The 19,210-nt window shown below is 50.2% G+C and overlaps 1 protein-coding gene across 4 annotated transcripts in view; it reads left to right on the forward strand.

The window, feature by feature from the left end:
* NUAK1 (NUAK family kinase 1) overlaps positions 257-19,210 on the forward strand; it is an 88,001-nt gene continuing 69,047 nt past the window's right edge. The window contains exons 1-3 of one of the 4 annotated variants that reach the window (XM_021091583.1): positions 257-424; positions 3,072-3,200; positions 7,937-8,004. Coding sequence is in view for 1 of the 4 variants with exons in the window: in XM_003126093.6 (XP_003126141.3) it covers positions 12,878-13,132 (255 nt within the window). In the remaining 3 variants the exon portion in view is untranslated. Of the gene's footprint in view, positions 425-3,071; positions 3,201-7,936; positions 8,005-12,650; positions 13,133-19,210 lie in introns of those variants that run through there. The other 3 variants (XM_013988236.2, XM_003126093.6, XM_013988237.2) reach the window with 3 other exon arrangements.

Below are 19,210 nucleotides of genomic sequence, written 5' to 3' on the forward strand. Positions count from 1 at the left end.
CAGAAAAGAAGCCCAGGAACCATGAGCTTTCGTTGCTACAGGGCATTTGTTAACACTGCAGCCACTGTGCTGTGCACCTCTGCATGCCCCTCCCACGTTGTCCTAAGTAACCCTTGGAAGTTTTCCACCAAAAGCTCTGGATCACGCTCTGATGAGAACTCTTTTTTTTCCCCCTAGGCCATGGCCATAATAACATTGGATCTGAGCCGTGCCGGCAATCTACACTAATGCAGCAATGCTGGATGCTTAACCCACTGAGTGAGACCAGGAATCAAACCTGCATTCTCAGAGAGACAATCTTTTAGGTCCTTCACCTACTGAGCCACAATGGGAACTCCCTGATGAGAACTCTTGTGCTGGACTCAATCCACAGTGATGGCTGAGACAATTGCTAAGGAGAGAGAGGGAACATTCATTTCTACAGGTGAGTGATTCCTACAGGTACCTTCCTGGACATTAAGATGGTAAGGCCTTTTTTTTTTTTTGTCTTTTTGCTATTTCTTGGGCCGCTCCTGCGGCATATGGAGGTTCTCAGGCTAGGGGTCTAATCGGAGATGTAGCCGCCGGCCTACGCCAGAGCCACAGCAACGCAGGATCCGAGCTGCGTCTTCGACCTATACCACAGCTCACGGCAACGCCGGATCATTAACCCACTGAGCAAGGGCAGGGACCGAACCCACCACCTCATGGTTCCCAGTCGGATTCGTTAACCACTGCGCCACAACGGGAATTCCGGTAAGGCCTTTTATCCCAAGACTCTAAGGCCTTTTATCCCGAAAGAATATATGTGTATGCATCCAGGGAAAGGTTTAGTCTAGTTTAAATAACATTATATTGGAAGATCTTTTTTTTGTGTGTGTGTGTCTTTTTTTGCCTTTTCTAGGGCCGCTCCTGTGGCATATGGAGGTTCCCAGGCTAGGGGTCGAATGGGAGCTATAGCCACCAGCCTACGCCAGGGCCACAGCAACTCGGGATCCGAGCTGCAATCTGCACCACAGTTCACGGCAACACCCGTTCCTTAACCCACTGAGCAAGGCCAGGGATCAAACCCGCAACCTCATGGTTCCCAGTCACATTTGTTAACCACTGAGCGACGACGGGAACTCCTGGAAGATCTTTTGATGTCAAGTCCTCCTCTGTGTGTGTGTAATCTGAAAGGCATCCTCTGATGGGTTTCAGAGCCAGTGCAGTGAAAAAAGTCCGGCTCACCTTATTAGACCCCCATAGCTCTGACTGAATGCCTATAAACCAGGACTGTGCCGGATACCTCTAAGTAATGCAGATGGAGTTTGCAGGGTCCACTGTCTCTGCAACTCTGCTGTCTACAGGTTTCATTCAAGAGGCTAGAGCCATAGTCAAGGTTGAACTCTACCAATCTAGGAAAACACACTTGGAGGACAAGCATATCCTTGGACAACGTTGCCACATGGGACGTGTTTGCAAAAATAATGGAAATTCTCCTTTTGCCTGCACTGGCACTTCTTAAGCTCATCTGGCCATGCTTGAAATTCTATAATTAGAGTATCATCCTTTTGGCTAAAGTGCCCTGTTAGGTACATTCCTTGGAGAGTGAACCGTGACATTTCATAGCCACAAAAGTGATATCCTCACATTTCTTCCCCTCATTGGATGCCCTGTACAACATGGTAAGATAGGTTTGATTGAGTATACCTGTTTTATTGATGAGGAAACAGAGGCCCAAACAGAAACCAAAATTTAAACCTTTGGCTTGAATTCCAAATTCCATGGGTGATGTGGACTCTCGGGCCTCACATTGCTCTGGTGAAAACTGGACACAATAATGTAATAGCACAATTCCTGGACCAAAGAAGCACCCTGCTCTTTTGCTTATTAGTTTTTTCATCACATTTAGCAGGTAGTTTGTCGTAGTTCTGATCTGAGGGACAGGGGGCTACCAAGATGCATGGGGAGAAATTGCTGCCCCAACAGTAAAAGAAAAATACCTCCCTTTAATCGAGCCCTTATTATGTGCTAGATGCAAGGCATCCTTCCCAAATTATATTTGTTAGGTATTGTTCTGATTTTGTGCATGCAGCAACAGAGGCACAGAGAGGTTAAGCAACTTGCCCAAGGTCACACAGCTAGCAATGGAGAGAGCTAGGATTTGACTCAGATCCAGACCTTTCATTCTTCACATACATGGCCTCTTCTGCATTGGACATCTCTGTGCTTTATTCCCTTTGACTCTGGCTGGGCTTCTTGGAGGTGGATGGAGCTGGCCGCTTAGCCCCACACTGACAAACGGAGCTCTGAGCCCAGGACCCAAGCAAATTGGTAAGAGCTGCTGGGACATTTTAGGTTTTGGGGACCCAAACTCTGGGTAATTACTCCGTCTTGCTGTGGGCGAGTGTGGATTGAGCAGGCTGCTTGCTAGCTCCTGCTCACAGCAGGACCTTGCCTCTTTTCATGAATAGCCTTGAGGACCGGCTGTGGTCCACTCTGTCTGTGTGGGGATCTAGGCCCTCGGGCCGGAGTCCACTCATCATCTGCTACATCTGATAGGAGGGCTGGTTCTTCTCCTGAAGGGAAAGCCTGCCAGAAAGGGGAGAAGGCTGCGGCTGAAAAGCAAGTGTGAGTGGAAGAGGACTGACTGCTAGGTGAAAATACCCCAAGGACACATTCATGTCCCTAAATGCTGCCAGCATAATGAAGGTGGAGAGCATCCAGTCAGCCAGATGTTCTGTTTTTTTGGTTTTTTTTTTTTTTTGCCCGTGCCCTCAGCATGTGGAAGCTCCCAGGCCAGGGCCACAGTAGCAACGTGAGCTGCTGAAGTGCCAATGCTGGATCTTTTGAAAGATCAGGAGGCCAAGCTGAAGCCAGCCGGGGCTCTTTGTCCCATCTTTTTTCTGGCTCATCATACTCTAATCTGGAAGCTGAGGGCACCGTGCATTCCTTTTCCTTATGAAAGTACATTGAGACCCTGCAAGGAACCACACAGAAAGTATCTTATAAGTGGTTTTCACAAACATGCCCCACACTTTTTTTTTTTTTTTTTTTTTTTTTGGACAACATCCCTGTGGTGACAAGTGTTGCTATCTCCCATTTTACAGGTCACATGATTAGTGGCAGCCCTGGTCCTCTAACTCCATTGTCTAGTCTCTTTCCATCACTTCACTCCTCCCTGAGCTCCTCAAGTTCTTCGAATCTCTGTCCTAGGAGCTGGTCATTTTTCCTGCCAGGTAATAAATATTTTAAGCTTTGACAAGTATATGGTCTCTGTTGCAACAACTCAGTTCTGTTTTTATAACTCAAACATGGCCATAGAGGTGCATAAATAAACAGGCATGGCTGAGTTCCAAGAAATCCTTATTTATGGCATTGAAATCTGAATTTTTTTTTTTTTTCGTTTTTATGGCTGCACCTGTGACATATGGAAGTTTCCAGGTTAGGGGTGGAATCAGAGCTGCAGCTGCCACAGCCACAGCAACACTGGATCGGAGCCACCTCTGCAACCCATGCTTGTGACAACGCTGGAACCTTGACCCACTGAGCGAACCTGCATTCTCACGGACACTTTATTGAACCACAACAGGAACTCTGAAATCTGAAGTTCATACCAGCTTGCAGGTATCGTAAAACAGTACTCTTATTTGATTTTCCCAACCACTAAATCATGTGCAAATCAGTCTTAAAAGGCACAAAAACAGGTGGTGGGCCACAGTGTGTGGGCCCCTGCTCTGTCTTTGTTTGTAAAACTGGGGAACACCCGTGCCTCTATCTTAGACTTTTTTTTTGTTTTGTTTTTTTTTGCCATTTCTTGGGCCACTGCAGCAGCACATGGAGGTTCCCAGGCTAGGGGTCTAATCACAGCTGTAGCCGCCGGCCTACACCAGAGCCACAGCAATGCCAGATCCGAGCCGCATCTGTGACCTACACCACAGCTCACGGCAACGCTAGATCCTTAACCCACTGAGCAAGGCTAGGGATCGAACCTGCAACCTCATGGTTCCTAGTTGGATTCATTAACCACTGAGCCACGATGGAAACTCCGCCTCTGTCTTAGACTTGTAGGGATTAAATGAGATCATACAGAGAATACATTTTGCACAGAGGACATGGTCACTCTTGTATCCCAGTGTAAGAGCATGACCTTCCCTGGACCTCTGGGCTTCACTTTCCCCATATGCAAAAAGGGAAGAGTTGGCTACTCACAGCCTTAGTAGCCTATGAATTTCTGCCAAATCGTCTCTTGATAAAGAGCTTTGACTGCCTGCCCTCTCCTGGTCCTGAAGGCATCCACGCCTACTGGATTGCCCCTGAATTTCTCCACTCCACTTCCATTTTTGCCATTTTTTTTTTCTTTTTTCCTTTTTTCTCAGTCCTGGTCTTTAGATATTTTGTGTCTTGGTTCACCCTGAAGTGAACTGGATTTCTTCTGCCTGTTTCATAGAGATTTCAGTGGGCAGGGACTTAGCCACTTGGTGGTGCTGTGGGAAAATGTTTCTTCTCATGAAAAGCACCTGGAATTTTCTCCCAGAAAACACCAGGTTCAAAGGTAGGGATGCCAGAAATGGCACCTTTGGGAGGAAAAGAGGTGTGGTTCGCACCTGTGCTTGTGTTTCTGTCTTTGTCACATCCTGTTAATTCGGGCACTTGGGGCTCTGAGTGCCGAGGTTTCAGGACTCCTGAGTAGGGTGCTTGCATTGGAGGGTCTGAGAAAAGATAGAGCTGGGGAGTCTCCCAGTTCATACCAATTCCTGGCCAGGTGCCCCCTTCTGTCTTACTGGGGAGGGAGTCAGTCTCTCTCTTCCCCAAACATAACCAGCAGTTCTCTTTGGAGCCATTAGGCATACAATCAGATGGCCTTTATCTTTCAGTGAGCTGACTTTTTGTGACTTTTATAGAACTGCTGTTTGCAAGATGTGATGTTGCTTGGATACTCCCTGTGGCGGAGCTAAAATGCCTTGAGTTTGAGTCCTGGCTCCCCATTTGTGAGCTGCGAGGACTTAGATAAGGTACTCCATCTCTTAGCACATCAAGTGAAATGTGGGGAAAATCAAAACCTCTAATCCCAAGTAAAATATCATTATGGGGATGAAAAGAGACCAGACTGAGTGAAGGCGTGAAGGCGTGAAGTCAGTAAAGCAAGATGCTGATGGGAGGTGTTAGAAGCCTCCTGAGGTCAGAGGATTCTGCTATCTTACTCTTTTTTTTTTTTTTTTTTTCCTTTTTTCTTTTTAGGGCTGCACCTGTAGTGTATGGACATTCCCAGGCTAGGGGTCAAATCAGAGTTGCAGCTGCCAGCCTATGCCACGGCCACAGCAACACAGGATCCGAACAGCATCTGGGACCTACACCAAAGCTCACAGCAACACCGGATCCCCTGGAGGCCAGGGATTGAACCCACATCCTCATGGATACTAGTTAGGTTCATTACCCCTGAGCCACAATGGGAACTCCCTCTGTTATCTTACTCTTGATGCCCAGTCCTGGCACAAGGACTGGCATCTTTTAGATGCTCAAGGAACGTTGGTTGCACGAATGAATGAAACAGGTGGATGCAGAGCATCATGAAGGGAAAGGGAGACTGGAAATGTGCCTGTTAAAGTTTTTTTAAAAAAAATTGTTAGGGGGAGTTCCCGTCGTGGCGCAGTGGTTAACGAATCCCACTAGGAACCATGAGGTCTTGGGTTTGATCCCTGGCCTTTCTCAATGGGTTAAGGATCCGCGTTGCCATGAGCTGTGGTGTAGGTTGCAGACGCAGCTCAGATCCCCTGTTGCTGTGGCTGTGGTGCAGGCTGGCAGCTGTAGCTCCAATTAGACCCCTAGCCTGGGAACTTCCATATGCCACGGGAACAGCCCTAGAAAAGGAATAAAGTAAAAAAAAAAATTTTTTTTTTAAATCGTAACTTTTATTGAAGTCTAGTTGATTTACAAGGTTGTGATAATTTCTGCTGTGCAGCAAAGTGATTTAGTCATACTTATACACAGCTCCATTCTCTTTCAGACTTTTTTCCCCACATAGTAGATTAAGGGTTTGAAAGGATGAGGATGCAGAGGGAGCTGGAGCAGCAGACCCTGGAGGGGAATTTGGGGCACCTGTCTCATCTGCTGGGAAGGCAGCTACCACATCCCTCAGCAGCTGGCAGCCCAGGCAGCCTGGCTCCTGTTGGGCCCAGATGCCAGGCTGTGGGCCATCTAATGCTTGGGCAATTGCTCTAGGGCAGGTGGGCCAAGGGCGTCTGCCGTCACAGGCAGGCTGGTGACACGCCTGGAATGCCCTCCCTCTCGTGCCTGCTTTTAGAGCCTAAGTCCCTGGTGACAGGAAACATAATGGACCCAGGGCCTGACACTGAGCTGCCCTGGGTCCTGGCAGGACAGGGCTGAGGGACCTGTATCCCATGGTTAGAGATACAAATAAAAACAGGACAGGTAAATATAGGCAATTATGTAGGATGTCTAGATCCCAAGGCTATCTTTCCCTGACCTAGGGTTTGTTTGTTTGTTTGTTTGGGACAGAATTACTTGGGAAATTTAATTGCTTGACATGGTAGAATAAATGTAATAATATTATTATTGAAATAATAATAGATGGAATAGAATACATATAGCTGATAGGATAAATTTAATAATATTATGATTTAAACAGTAAAAGAACAGCTACTGCTTTGTCAATAAGACTGAGTGCATTGGCCCACGCAGGGAGAAATGCAGAGGAGAAATCCTGAGAGCTTCCCCACCCTGCCCAGAACCCTCCCATTTAACCTCGGTGAAGCCCACAGTTTCAGTTAGGGTTCCTCCCACATGACCCCGTGCATCCCTGCGCATGACATATGTACCAGCCACTCTTTCCAGGGTGGCACTGTGTTGTTTTCTGCTTCTGGAGTCCTGCCAGTGCTTTCCCTGTTGATGGGGAATTTATCACCTTGCAGTTTCTTTTTTCGATAACAGAACCTTCCAACAAATCCCCGCTGTCGTATTCCCACAGGAAGATGCTATCTTATTTTTCGGTATAAAGTTTAGGACAGAGAAAACAAAGCAAATGGAACTGCTGCCAGCTGTCTGTTTGCCCCATGCTCTTCACACGTGTGCAAAGATGGGAGGAAAAGGAACATGCAGGGAACGTAAAACCGACATCTCCAAAAAGGATCATGAATTGTCAGCCCCCCCACCCCGGGGGGGGCATGTCATCTGATGACACAGTCCACAGAGGGGTGAAGGCACCTGCCCAAAGTACCACTTCTGGGCATAGCAGGCACTGGAAGCCCTGTCTCTTGTCCCGTTTCTGGTTATCACACTCCTGTGGTGACCCAAAGGGATGCTTTTCCCGATAGAATCCGTCTGCCCCCTCAATCACCAAATAGATGAGAAGAATTCCAAGTAAGATTCAATCTGGGTTATTGCAGTTGAATCCATGAAATATTAACTGAGTCCACTGATAATTCTGTTTCGTGGTGTCGTCTGTCAGCTCTCACAAAAAGGCTTTCCCTTGTATCATTTTATATACAAAAATGTCATATCAGTGGGAAGGTGGCCAAAAAATAGGAACAGCCAACAATTATTGGATGCTCTCTTGTGTCATCTTGTGTTATTCACTGCTTTTTTTTTTTTTTTTCTATGAACTCAATCTTCTCCAAAAACCCTTTGAGCTAGGTATTATTCGTGTCCCATTTAAAAGATGGGGAAACTGAGCGACAAAGAGGAAGTTACCCCAAGATCATACAGCCTGAAAGTGGTAGAGCCAGGATTTGAACTCAGCTAGATCCCATTCTAGAGCCTGTGGTCTTAACCACCATTTTTACTGTTTCTCAAGCCACTTAGTAGGGGAAGAAATATAGTTTTCTGTTTTGATTTATGAGTAAATTTTAGTTCTTATTTTAAGTACATATTCCACGTTCAAATAGTCTGGGCTCTCCCAAGAAGTTTGGTGGCTTGAGGTCAACTGAATGCTATAAATTTTGTTTATTAACCACAGGCTAGAAGCTCCGTGAAGATGAGACCAGGCATGACTTGTCACAGTGCATTCTCAGCCTCAGATGCCTGGTATGTAGTGGGGAAAAAAACAAATACTGCTGAATGACTCAGTTTGTTTCTTACTGTTTTATGACTGTTGACTACTACTCTCGTTTGATCTCTGATACATGTAACCTAGGAAACATTAAAGGAGAAACTGCAGGTCCAAATGATAAGTTTTCTCCTTAAATAAGCAAGCTGACAGAGAACATACAAATGCATTTTCGGTTCCAACTATTCAGATGGCTGTTATCATTTTCCACTTGGCTTTTTATATGTAAATACAGACAGTATAAGCTCTACATATTAGGGAGTCCTACCTGCCATAACAAAGAGACCCTCTAATTTCAGGGGCTTAACAGGCAAGAGGTGTATCTCTCACACATGTACCAGTCCAATGTCCTGGTCAGAGGGTGGCTTTATTCCTTAAGGTGCTGCAGGGGCACAGGCTTCTTTGACCCCGTGACTCTATCATCTGCTGGGCCTTGGAGTCCCCTGCTTGCAGCTGGGCAAAGTGGGGAATGCACACCCAGGTTTTCTTTTTCTTTTTACAGCCGCACCTGTGGCATGTGGAAGTTCCCGGGCCAGGGGTCACATTGGAGCTGCAGCTGCAGGCCTACACCACAGCCACAGCAACGTTGCATCACAGCCACCTCTGTGACCTCCCCTGCAGCCTGTGGCAACACTGGATCCTTAACCCACTGAGTGAAGCCAGGGATTGAACCCACATCTTCATGGATACTCTGTGGGTTCTTAATGCGCTGAGCTACAATGGGAACTCCTCTGTGCCATTTTTAAACACCCTGGTCTAGAAGTAATAAACGTCACTTTTCTTATATTCCATTAGAGATAACCAGTCACGTGGCCATATTTGGATGCAAGGGAGGCTGGGGAATATAATCCCAGCTGAGCACCCTGTCTGTCGGCTCACCTACAGAAGGAGAAAAGCATGACTATTTGGTGAGCAGCTAGAAATCTGCCATGTGAAGCATAAGAACCTTCCTGAGTTGCTTTTTCCTGTAATATGTCTACCAGACAACATACTTGTTAGAAATATCACAACTTTAGATAACTTTCCAAAACCTCATCTAGAAACATGGAAGGCTAGTGTCAAGCAGAGCATTCCCTGGCCTGAGCAGGGATGTCAAGCAGCTTGGAGTAGGGGTCAGAGCAAAGCCTGATCACAGACCACTTAACCTCTTGGCGACTCAGTGTTCTGAACAGCCAGTCGGGGATCGTCACACCCATCTTGTGGTTTTACAATGATTAGGGGTAATACATGCAAAGGTCCTGGTAGACAGGAGTAGATAAATGATAACGGGCATTACTGTGTTATCTGAACAAAGATTTCTCAAGAAAGCAAACACACTTTCTTTCTTTTAAATTGCTTTCAAAATAAAAGGGTAATAAAGAACAAGCAGTGAGCCTATGTAAATGTAAGTTGTAGGACACTCTGGATGTTAGAACATCGCTCTCATATCCAGAATGAAGCCAGAGTCTAACTGGGCAGTGTGATTAAACTGCTCACAATTGCCTGAATTCTTGCAGGAGCCACGGAAGACAAAAAATAAGTATGATATTAAGAGCCTTGGTTTATTGAGGGTGTATATTATATCTCTTCATCTTCATACCAACCCCCTGGGCCATCCTGATACCACCACCCATACCACCTATGTTATTTCCATCACCATTTTGCAGACGAGAGAAACAAGGGCTAGAAAGGGAAGATGCTCAATTACTAGTAGCGGAACAGGGATTTGAACCCAGGCGGTCTGATTCCAGAACTCGAGCTCTTAATCAAGAATCCTGGGATTTTGTTGGAGGAAATGCTTTATCTGTGTGAAAACGCTTGAGACAAGGCATGATAACATTGTGCTGAAGTGTGGTTCAAATTATAAATGCTATAGGAATTCAGTCTGCAAAGGAACTCCCTGTGCTTGGGCATGACTGAGTGCCAGGCATTGTACTGTTTCCATTCTTTCCATTTAAGGAGTGGTAGCACGGCCTGTGTGGAAGAAGAGCACGCACTTTGGAAGTGGACAGGTAGGGCTTAAATCCTGGTGCTGTTATTTACCACCTGTGTAACCTCAGGCAAATTTCTTCACCTTTCTGATATGGTCTCCTTAACTGAAAATAGGGTTTGTCATCAAAAACAAAACAAAACAAAACAAAACAAAACAAAAAAGAGGATCAGCATACGACAAGAGCTATCCAAATACCTACTAAGTCCTGCAGGCTCTTGGGAGAAACACAATTAGCCTAAACGGGCTAGGTTTTGCTGCTATAACAAACAGCCCCTAAATCTCCTTGTTTTAGCACAAGTTTAATATTTGTTCACACTACTTTTTCAATGAAGGTTAGTGGGGCAGCTCTGCCATTCTTATGGAGACACCTCACTGTACCCCATAGTTGTCAAGATAAGACTGTCGAGATTGAACTTTCAGGATTGTCAAGAATGGGCACCTGCCCATTGGCCCTTACCAGTTTCTAGCCAAAAGCAATGAATATCCTTTCTGCTCTCATTCCATTGGTCTGTGCAACTCACATGGCCACATCTAATCTTAAGCAGATGGGGTAGCGGATTTCTACCACACTCCTGGGGGAAAGAAGGAACCAGAAAATATTTAGTGAACAGTTTTAATTACCACTACAGACACAATCTGTTTACTTGTGAAACAGACCCACTGATCTATACTTTAAGAAGAGGAAAGTGAAGCTCTGAGCAGTTAAGTCTTTTGACCAAGGTCACACAGTCTATCCACAGGGCAGATAGACTCTCAACCTGCATTGTCACTCCCTGTCTTTAATCTACGTTCACAGTGTCTACAGACTTTGTATAAAAGCAGAATCCTTGCAGGATGGGAGCAGGGAGTCCCTGTGAGTGTGGACAGAATAAGAACTGAATAAACATGGCCTTTGTTTGTATTATGCAATAACTGGTGTGCTCCTGGGGGAGGCAGGAAGGGGCAGAGGGGCTTAAGTCAAGCATCAGCAAAAGTTTGGACCAAGAAGAGTACAAAGCACGAGAGTGTGGCAAAAGCACATGATGAGTGCAGTGTTAACAGGCCATTACTCTGGCAGCAGGGAGGGGGTTAACACTCAGGACTTGCTGTTGCTGGAGTCCAGGGTAGGGTGATAAGGGGTAGACAGGAGTGAAGACAGCAGGAATGCAGAAGGGATGAACCTGAGGGCTGCAAGCCCCACTCACAGGTGAAAAAGTAAAGAACCACCAAGCCATCTGTAGAATGCACCAGGCATGCTTCATACCCCACTCTTCCCATCCCAGTCTGGTATACTGCACCAGTTACAGGAAAAAAAAAAAAAAATCCCATAGGCCCTCTTTTTCTCTTGCCTTCTTCCTTATTTTCCGTTGAGGCTTCTGAGAAGAATGAGAGGGGCAGTCCTGCTGCAGTCCTAGGCCCTTCCTGCCTGACCCTCGCTGATGGGGGTGGGGTGCCTGGTACCATCTTCAGAATCTGGCCATTTCAGTTAAACTCCAAAGGCCCAAGGGGCCTAAGAGTCATCTCTTGCTCAGCAGGCCCCAGGCCCTGCTCCATTCAAGGTCCCTGGCCTGTCCATCTCCAAAAGCAGCCTTAGCGGGCAGGACGGGCACCCAGGTGCAACCTGGTGCCGTTAGCGCCCCAACTCTTCTCCTCTCCCAGGGGTGGACGTCCTGGATGGTGTCAGAAGGCCGGCAGTCTGGCGGCGGCGGGGCCCCAGGTTCAGCCTCCGAGCCTCCCTTCCTCCCCGATTCAGCCTTTCAATCGGGAAGGGAGCGGGGCCGGGGTCAACGCGCCCCCTGGGGGTTCTCCAAGGCGCGCAGCTGTCCGGGGCGAGCAACCCTAGCCCCGGCCTGGGTAGGGGCCTGAGAGGCTGGGGTGCCAGCCCCCGCCGGGCGGGAGGGGGAGAGCGCCGCGGCGGGGGAGGGGGAGCCGTGACTCACCGCCTGTAACCCTACACCCGCGCTGCTTCCCCTCCCCCAGCCTCTCCCCCGTCTCCGGCCTGGCGGCCGCCGCGACACCCAAAACAAAATGAACGGGCGCCCGAGCCCGCGGCGCCCCACGCCGGATCGCGAGCGGGTCTCGGCGGCCCCGGGCTCCGAGCACTCCGGCCGGCCCGGCCCTGGACCTCGGCGAGCGCCCGCCGCCGCCGCCGCCCAGGCGGGAGCAGGAAGGGAGGCCGAGCGTCCGGAGCAGGCGTCGGAGGAGGCGTTGGCGGCGGCGGCGGCGGCGGCAGCAGAGGGCTCGCGGTAGCTACGGCTGGCGAGCTCGGGGAGGGGGCGCCTGGGCTGGGAACCACCCCCGTCTCCATCCTGGCCGAGCGAGGACAAAGCCCCCTCGCCGCTAGCGCGGCCTGTTCGGCGCTGCACAAAGGGCGAGTCGCGACACGCACCCATCCCCCCGCAGCTTGGGGCGGCCCCGGCCCCGGAGGCGGCCGCGAGTGGGGGAAGCCCAGGCCGCGCCTCCCCTCGCCCCCTCCCCCGGGGCCGCCCAGCGCACCGCCCCCGCCCCCGCCCCGTCTGCGGGTCCTGCCGGGGAGGGGTTGGGGGGCGCGGCGCCCCACATAACACGCCCCCTCCGGCGCTCGGAGCCACCCCTCTCCCCTCCCTCCTGCGAACACCACCGCCTCCCCTGCCGCCGCCGCCGCCACCTCGCCCGACGCGCCGCAGCTCGCCGCGGCCGGTGGGCGGTGCGCGGATCGTGCGCGCCGGGGGCGCCAGATGTGCAGTCCCCGCCGCCGCCAGTGACCCAGCCGCAGCCCGGGCGGGAGCGGGCTGCTTCCTCAATGCTGCGGGGGCGACCTTGAGCGCGCCCCGGTTTCCCTCCGCGGGCACCCCGACACCGCGAGCGCTGTGCCCGGTCCTGCCCTGCCCTCTCCTGCCGGGTTCGCCCCGCGTTCGGACATGGAGGGGGCCGCTGCGGCCGCGGCCGGGGACGGCCCGGACTTGGGGCTGGGGACGCCGGGCTCTCCCCCGGAGGCGGGGGCGGGGGCGACCGCAGCCCCCGCGGCGGCGGCCCCGGAGCCCAGGAAGCCGCACGGGGTGAAGCGGCATCACCACAAGCACAACTTGAAGCACCGCTACGAGCTGCAGGAGACCCTGGGCAAAGGCACCTACGGCAAAGTCAAGAGGGCCACCGAGAGGTTTTCGGGCCGAGTGGTGAGTTGGGGGGAAGCCCGGGGGGCTTGGGGCTAGACGCAACCGGGGACGGAGCCAGCGTGCGATGGGGTCTGGGGCACGGAGGGGATCACTTGTCCGCGAGGGGGCTTCCCGGGAACCCCCACCCCCGCCCCTCTGGCGGATTCCTGACTCTCCCACCAGCTCCCCGTGGCTCAGGCGTGTCTTTCTCCCTGAACACTTGTTACATCCTGTCTGCGCATATTTTGGGGGTTTTGATCCCAGCAGCAAAGTAGTGTTTATGATTTGCCAACACTTTGCAACGTCGGGACCGTTGGGGTCTCCCTCGAAGTCACGCATTCATGCCCTGGAATGCCTATTGCTCTGACTCCAGAGCCACATCCTCAGCTTGGGGTTGGTTCCCCAAGTCCCGCGTCCAGTAGATGAATGGGACCCTCCCCCTCCTTCCCGGCATCATCCCACTCGTCTTCCCCTTCTCCCTGATGCCGATGTGCCTGCAACGGAGGGTGGACTCCTGCCTGTTTATAAGAGAGAATGTTAGGGGGGCAAAGTAAAGGCTGCTGCATGGCTGAGGGTTGTGACAGTTTGCGGCTGGCTTCTGGGAGGACTGAATTGCCCAGGGCATGGACAGCCACACAGACGCGGAGTTGCAGACTCAACTGCATTTCAGGCCCTGGCTGCAGGGCTACTGCATTGCTTAAAGGGTCTGGCCCAGCCACCCTGCTCTTTGTGACAGCTGAAACCCTGCCAGGGCCCCAGGACCATTTATATTGCCCCAAGGAGAGGCATGAGTGCTTTGACTTCTCTGTGTTGTCCCAACCTTGGTTTGTTGTCATTTTCCTTTCTGCAAAACAGGCCCTTGAAATCCACACTGCTTGTGGCTAGAGGGTTGGGTTCAAAGTGACTGACTGTTGCAGAAAGATTTTGTGTGGTGTGTGGCAGAAAATTAATATGATTCTTTGATTTGAAGCATATCAAATGGCTTTTAATCGATTTAGGGCCAAAGTCAGGAACTAATTAGGGGACTCCTTGTGTGACTTTGGGGGTGACTCAGGGCCCAGGGTTGCTTATAAACTTAACAGATGACCACAGGGAGAAAGCAAAATGAACTGTGGAACGAAGTGGTATGATGATGTCTTTTGCATTTGTGCAGGGGCAGTTCTGCGGACAAAATGGGGCACTAATCAGAAAGTTCAGCCCCCAAATCCTCAAATATTTGGATACGGGATAACGCCCTCATTCTAAGCTTCACTATTTGGGTTGATACAGCTTTATCCTATAGCTTTAAAAAAGTCTGTTATAGGTTCATTGGACATTTGAGAGATTATACCTTTTATTTTTAAGCTGTCTCCTATCAACAAATTTCTATAGCAAGTAGTTGAGAGGGCAGGTGCCCTTTTGGTAGGTAGAAAATTTACAAGAGGAGATATATGGTTGCAAAGATGTCCTTTGAGGAACACACTTTCAGGTTTGTGGAAGAGGAGGCTGAGAAACGTGCGCTTCATTCATGCTTTTCTTCTGAGGTGATATTCCCCAGGCTGGATGTTGAATAAGCAAAAGCTAAGCTCCTTGCTCATGTTGTCTTAATAGCTGTTGAAGAATCGCGCTGGGAAGTTGGAAAGTGGAATAATGAAAAACAGACGCGGTTTGGGTTGCAGGTTGAGGATGTGAGCTTGTGAGTGGTCAGGGTGTGTCTGGGATCTGTGAGGGGACACAGCCGCCTGAAGGCTGGGGAGCTGCTGCTAACTGAAAGAATGAAGGCTTGTCTTATGGCAGACGTCTTTCTGAGCCTCGCTGGGGCTTCAGGTATTTGTGTAGCTGTCTGATCCATGGTCTAGAGTGAAAGGGATCCCATCAGTAGATGGGAGCCTGCCTTTCTCTTTTGGTGGCTGTCTTTCCCTTTATTTGCAGAAAGTCTGAACATTCCGTCAGGATTTAGTCGAATAGCCACGAGGGGGCGCCCTGAGAACGGAAGAGGCTCATTTCGCTGCAGGATTTGAGTCCTGCTGTTATTGTCCAGTTCTAGTCTCGCTTCCCATTGTGCTATTAATTTCAGCTAAGTCTCTTGTCTTACTCAAAAATTCTGCAAAGATTGCAAATCTGGTGGCAGGTCCACATCCAGAAGCTGGCAATCCCCAGACTGCTTTCTGCATGATAGATGAGCCTAGGCTGTTAGCAAAATCATCTGGTTGAAAACGCTGCATTAAGCAGATGGGAAAACTGAGGTTGGGTGAAGGGAAGACCTCCTTGGCCTTGAGTCCTCCCCCTGCTGAGCACACTGCTCACAGATGGTGTAAGAACTTCAGTGAGAAACAGAAATTGTCAGGTGGAAAATTCTCTGCGCCTGACTGAACAGAAAAATAAAACAAACACCCAAAAAATTGGTCAGCAAGTTGTTCTTGCCTGCACAGTGCTTGGTGACTCAGAATCTGTCCAGAAACTTCCACTTCCTCATCTGTAAAATGGGCTCATATAGTACCAACTTCATGGACTGGCAGTGAGAACTGAATAAAATAACCTGCAGAAAGCCTCAGGAAGGGAAGTGAGTAAATTTAGTTTCCTCTTGGAGCTGATGCTTTTTCCTCATCTCACCTGGACTTTGATTTTTTTTTTTATTTTTTTTTTTGTCTTTTTGCTATTTCTTGGGCCACTCCTGCAGCATATGGAGATTCCCAGGCTAGGGGTCTAATCGGAGCTGTAGCCACCGGCCTACACCAGAGCCACAGCAACGCGGGATCCGAGCCGCGTCTGCAACCTACACCACAGCTCAGGGCAACGCCGGATCGTTAACCCACTGAGCAAGGGCAGGGACCGAACCCGCAACCTCATGGTTCCTGGTCGGATTCGTTAACCACTGCGCCACGACGGGAACTCCTGGACTTTGATTTAGATGTTAAGACCGTCAGAGAGGCCTGATGCAGTGGGCAGTTAACTAAGAGAGAGGGAGGGGAGATAACGTTTCAGGTTAATTAGGGAAGGGTACCCAGAGGAAGCCAAAACAGCCAGATGCCGAGAGGATCTTGACACATTTCTAAGGCCTTGAGTTTGGGCTTTGCTTATTGCACCTTTGTTTTGATGCCGTTTGGGGCGGGGCTGTGGAGCGAGCTCCTGTGTTATGACATGGCATTTTCTTTGAGCCAAACTCCCTGGATCCTCCAGCTGCATACGGCATTGCCAGAAAAACTCCAAGAGCAAAAACAAACAACATTTTGAGGAGAAATACCATACAGTCCCCTCACTGTCCAGGGCCAAGTTCAGCTTTCCCTCTATACCAGGTTATCTCCTGGGAGCAGTGCATGGTGTGGTGTGATCAGGAAGCAGGGCTCTGGGAGGGGTCGGGCATGGGAGCGGAAGGGCTGGTGGGCAAAACGTGCCCCCAGTTTGCCATGGTGCCCCCTACACGGGTCATGGGATGTCCTCGCCCAGCAGAGGAAGTCATTTTAAACACCCATCACAAATGGGTGTTTTAAGCACTGGCCCCAAGTTATTCATATCCTTGTGCTGGAAAACCACAGGGCAGGTGCAAATTCATAAGCTGCTGAGCCAAGGGCATGTGGCTGTCATAGGCATGGTGGCTGAGATGCCACATTGCAGTTAAGGCCCAAAGCCAGTTTCAGGGAGTAAGGGACCTTGGTAGATATGTGGTTCAAACTTCTCATCCCGGAGGTGGGAAAAATGAGGCACAGAAGTGTTAAGTGACTTCTCTGAGGTTGCACAGCTGGTAAGTCTAAACAACCTGATTTTTGGTTTGGTGTTTTTCCATCACTCATTTCATAAATCTTTATGAGAGCAAGACATGAGCCTCACTCTTAAAGAGTTTATAACCTAGTAGCAAAGAAAAAATGTACTTACAAATATTGAACTAATTCTGCTCAGTTCAACTGAGATTTATTACCAACTGCCATATGCTTCTCACCATGTTAAGATCTGGGACAGACACATGAACAAGACCCAAGCCACGTACAGTCTGACAGAAGAGCCAATATGAGCAGTTGCTAGGCTCGGTACCTCTTCTGTGCAGGAATCAGTTACTTCCAGAGATTCTCAAGTTGGAGCGTAGCTCATGGAAGATCAGTTCATCAAATTGATCCTGCACAGGAAAACCCCCTCCCTGTATGGCTGCTGCTGCTGTTAGTACTACCAGCTGATGCTTTGGAGAGCTTGGGGCGTGTCGTCCTGCGCTGAGTACTTTACCGAGGTTTCCTCTCATGTCATTGACACCCCAAGCCTAAGAGGTGTGCACGCTCATGAGACCCGTTTAACAGATGGGGAAAAGCAATGCTTGGGGAGGTTAAGCGACTTGCCTGGGGTCCAACAGCCAGATGGTGTCAAACAGATCTGTGTCTTTGGAGACCCACTGCTGCTAGAGAGATGGAGAACCTTCTTTGTGATACACAGTGGGAGACCTCTGGGTTTGGGTGTGGTATTTCGCTCATGCGCCAGGCCAGCCACAGGGCGACTCTTCTCCTGGGGTGGGGGTGGGGGGCTTCTTGTTGTTCGGGAAGGAGATGGAAGGAGGGCAAGGGCTGTTAAAAATGAGTCTCGCTTTGGGTTTCTGAGGACTGAACTCTGGAGGCTTTCAGGTAGCGAGCGAATGGCCAGATCTCTTAGAATGGGTTATGCTGGGATGCGGTGGGAGGCAAGGCTGGAAGTTGGGATGGAGGTAAAAGTCATAGCATTGAATGGTAATAAATAACAGCAGCTAATTCTTCTTGAGTGCTTCTAACGTGCTAGGTCCATTTAACTAATTTAACGCTCATAACAAGCCTGTGACCATCTCATCTCTTCCATGTGAAGAGACTGAGTACAGAGCGCGTCACTAACCTGCCACGGCCACACGCAGCAGCAGAGGCAGCTTTTAGGCAGTGTGAGTGCAGAGATCTTGACCCAACCCCTCCCCCTAGTTGGGCTGAGCCCGGCTCGGCTCCCAGTGGGGCTCCGAGCCCATGGTCTGGTATGGTGTGCAGGCTTGGAGCAGGAAGGCCAGCCTGGTGGTTTTCACAAGAGTTGAGCCGTGAGGAGATAAGGGTCAGAAAGAAGGCTGTCAGGGGAGAGGCGTCTGCTTGTTGGGCCATGAGTCTGTTTTAGTGGAGCAGGTTGGGGAGCGTTCCACCTGGACACACACTGAGTTCTTTGTTCCGTCAGCACCCTCAGGTTCTGGAATCCATGGGGCCCTGGAGAGAGGTCAGCTGGTTCACTTCCCTCCCTGCAGACAGAAATGCACCCACTCTACTCCAGGACTGATCTCACTTCCTCTTGGGAAGCCGTAGTAGATGAGGATTGAGTCAAGGTGTCTTGTCTGCAAGGAAGCCCCATATAACCTTCGTGAACCTACTATCTATACCTAGCAGAGGGCTGGGCACATAGTAGGTCCTGAGCACAGCCTTGTAGGATGGCACAGAAGGGAATACGTTGAGCGAGGGATGGTTTTAGGAGGTGTGGAGGCCCTAGGTCACCACCCCCGACCCCAAGGAGCTTCCTGATTTGTGGGCAAGAGAAGACAATGGCTGGAAATGAATGGCGGGTTACGTAGCCGTAGCCGAGTCTGCAAAGCCAGGCAGACCCTTCCCTGCATGAATTCCCTTTTTGTTACATTTGCTCTTGTGCTCCTTACGGGGAGAGAGAGCCTTCCTGGCCGGGGCTTCCTGTCCTCAGTGGCTCCGGAGTCAGACAGCCTAAGTCTCATCTGTCTTTCCCACATGAAAGTCCTGGAGCATCTGTAAGTTATGATTTGTGAAGTATCTGCTTTAAAGCAGAATGCGTTTATCATCCCGCTGGCCCAGACGGCAGAGTGCAGCGCAGGCTTGAGAGGATCCCAGGCCCCGGCAGAGGAGGGGCTGGGCCAGATGACCCACCCGTGAGCAGAGTCTGGCCGTATTGATAAAATTCTCTGGAAACGGTCCAGAAGCCGCCAGATGTTGACTTCGAGGCTCTTCGGTAGACTTTTAACGGCATGTTCAACCAGGGCTGGGCCGTTGCCCCTCCCCCGCCTCCCCAGGAGGAACGCAGACGTGTGTCCACCCGGAAAACCTGCACGCAAATGTCCACAGCCGCGTTCTTCATACGAGCCCCACAGCAGAAGCACCCTAGAGACCCGTC

Source organism: Sus scrofa, chromosome 5, assembly GCF_000003025.6.
Source record: "Sus scrofa isolate TJ Tabasco breed Duroc chromosome 5, Sscrofa11.1, whole genome shotgun sequence".
NCBI classification, from domain to species: domain Eukaryota; kingdom Metazoa; phylum Chordata; class Mammalia; order Artiodactyla; family Suidae; genus Sus; species Sus scrofa.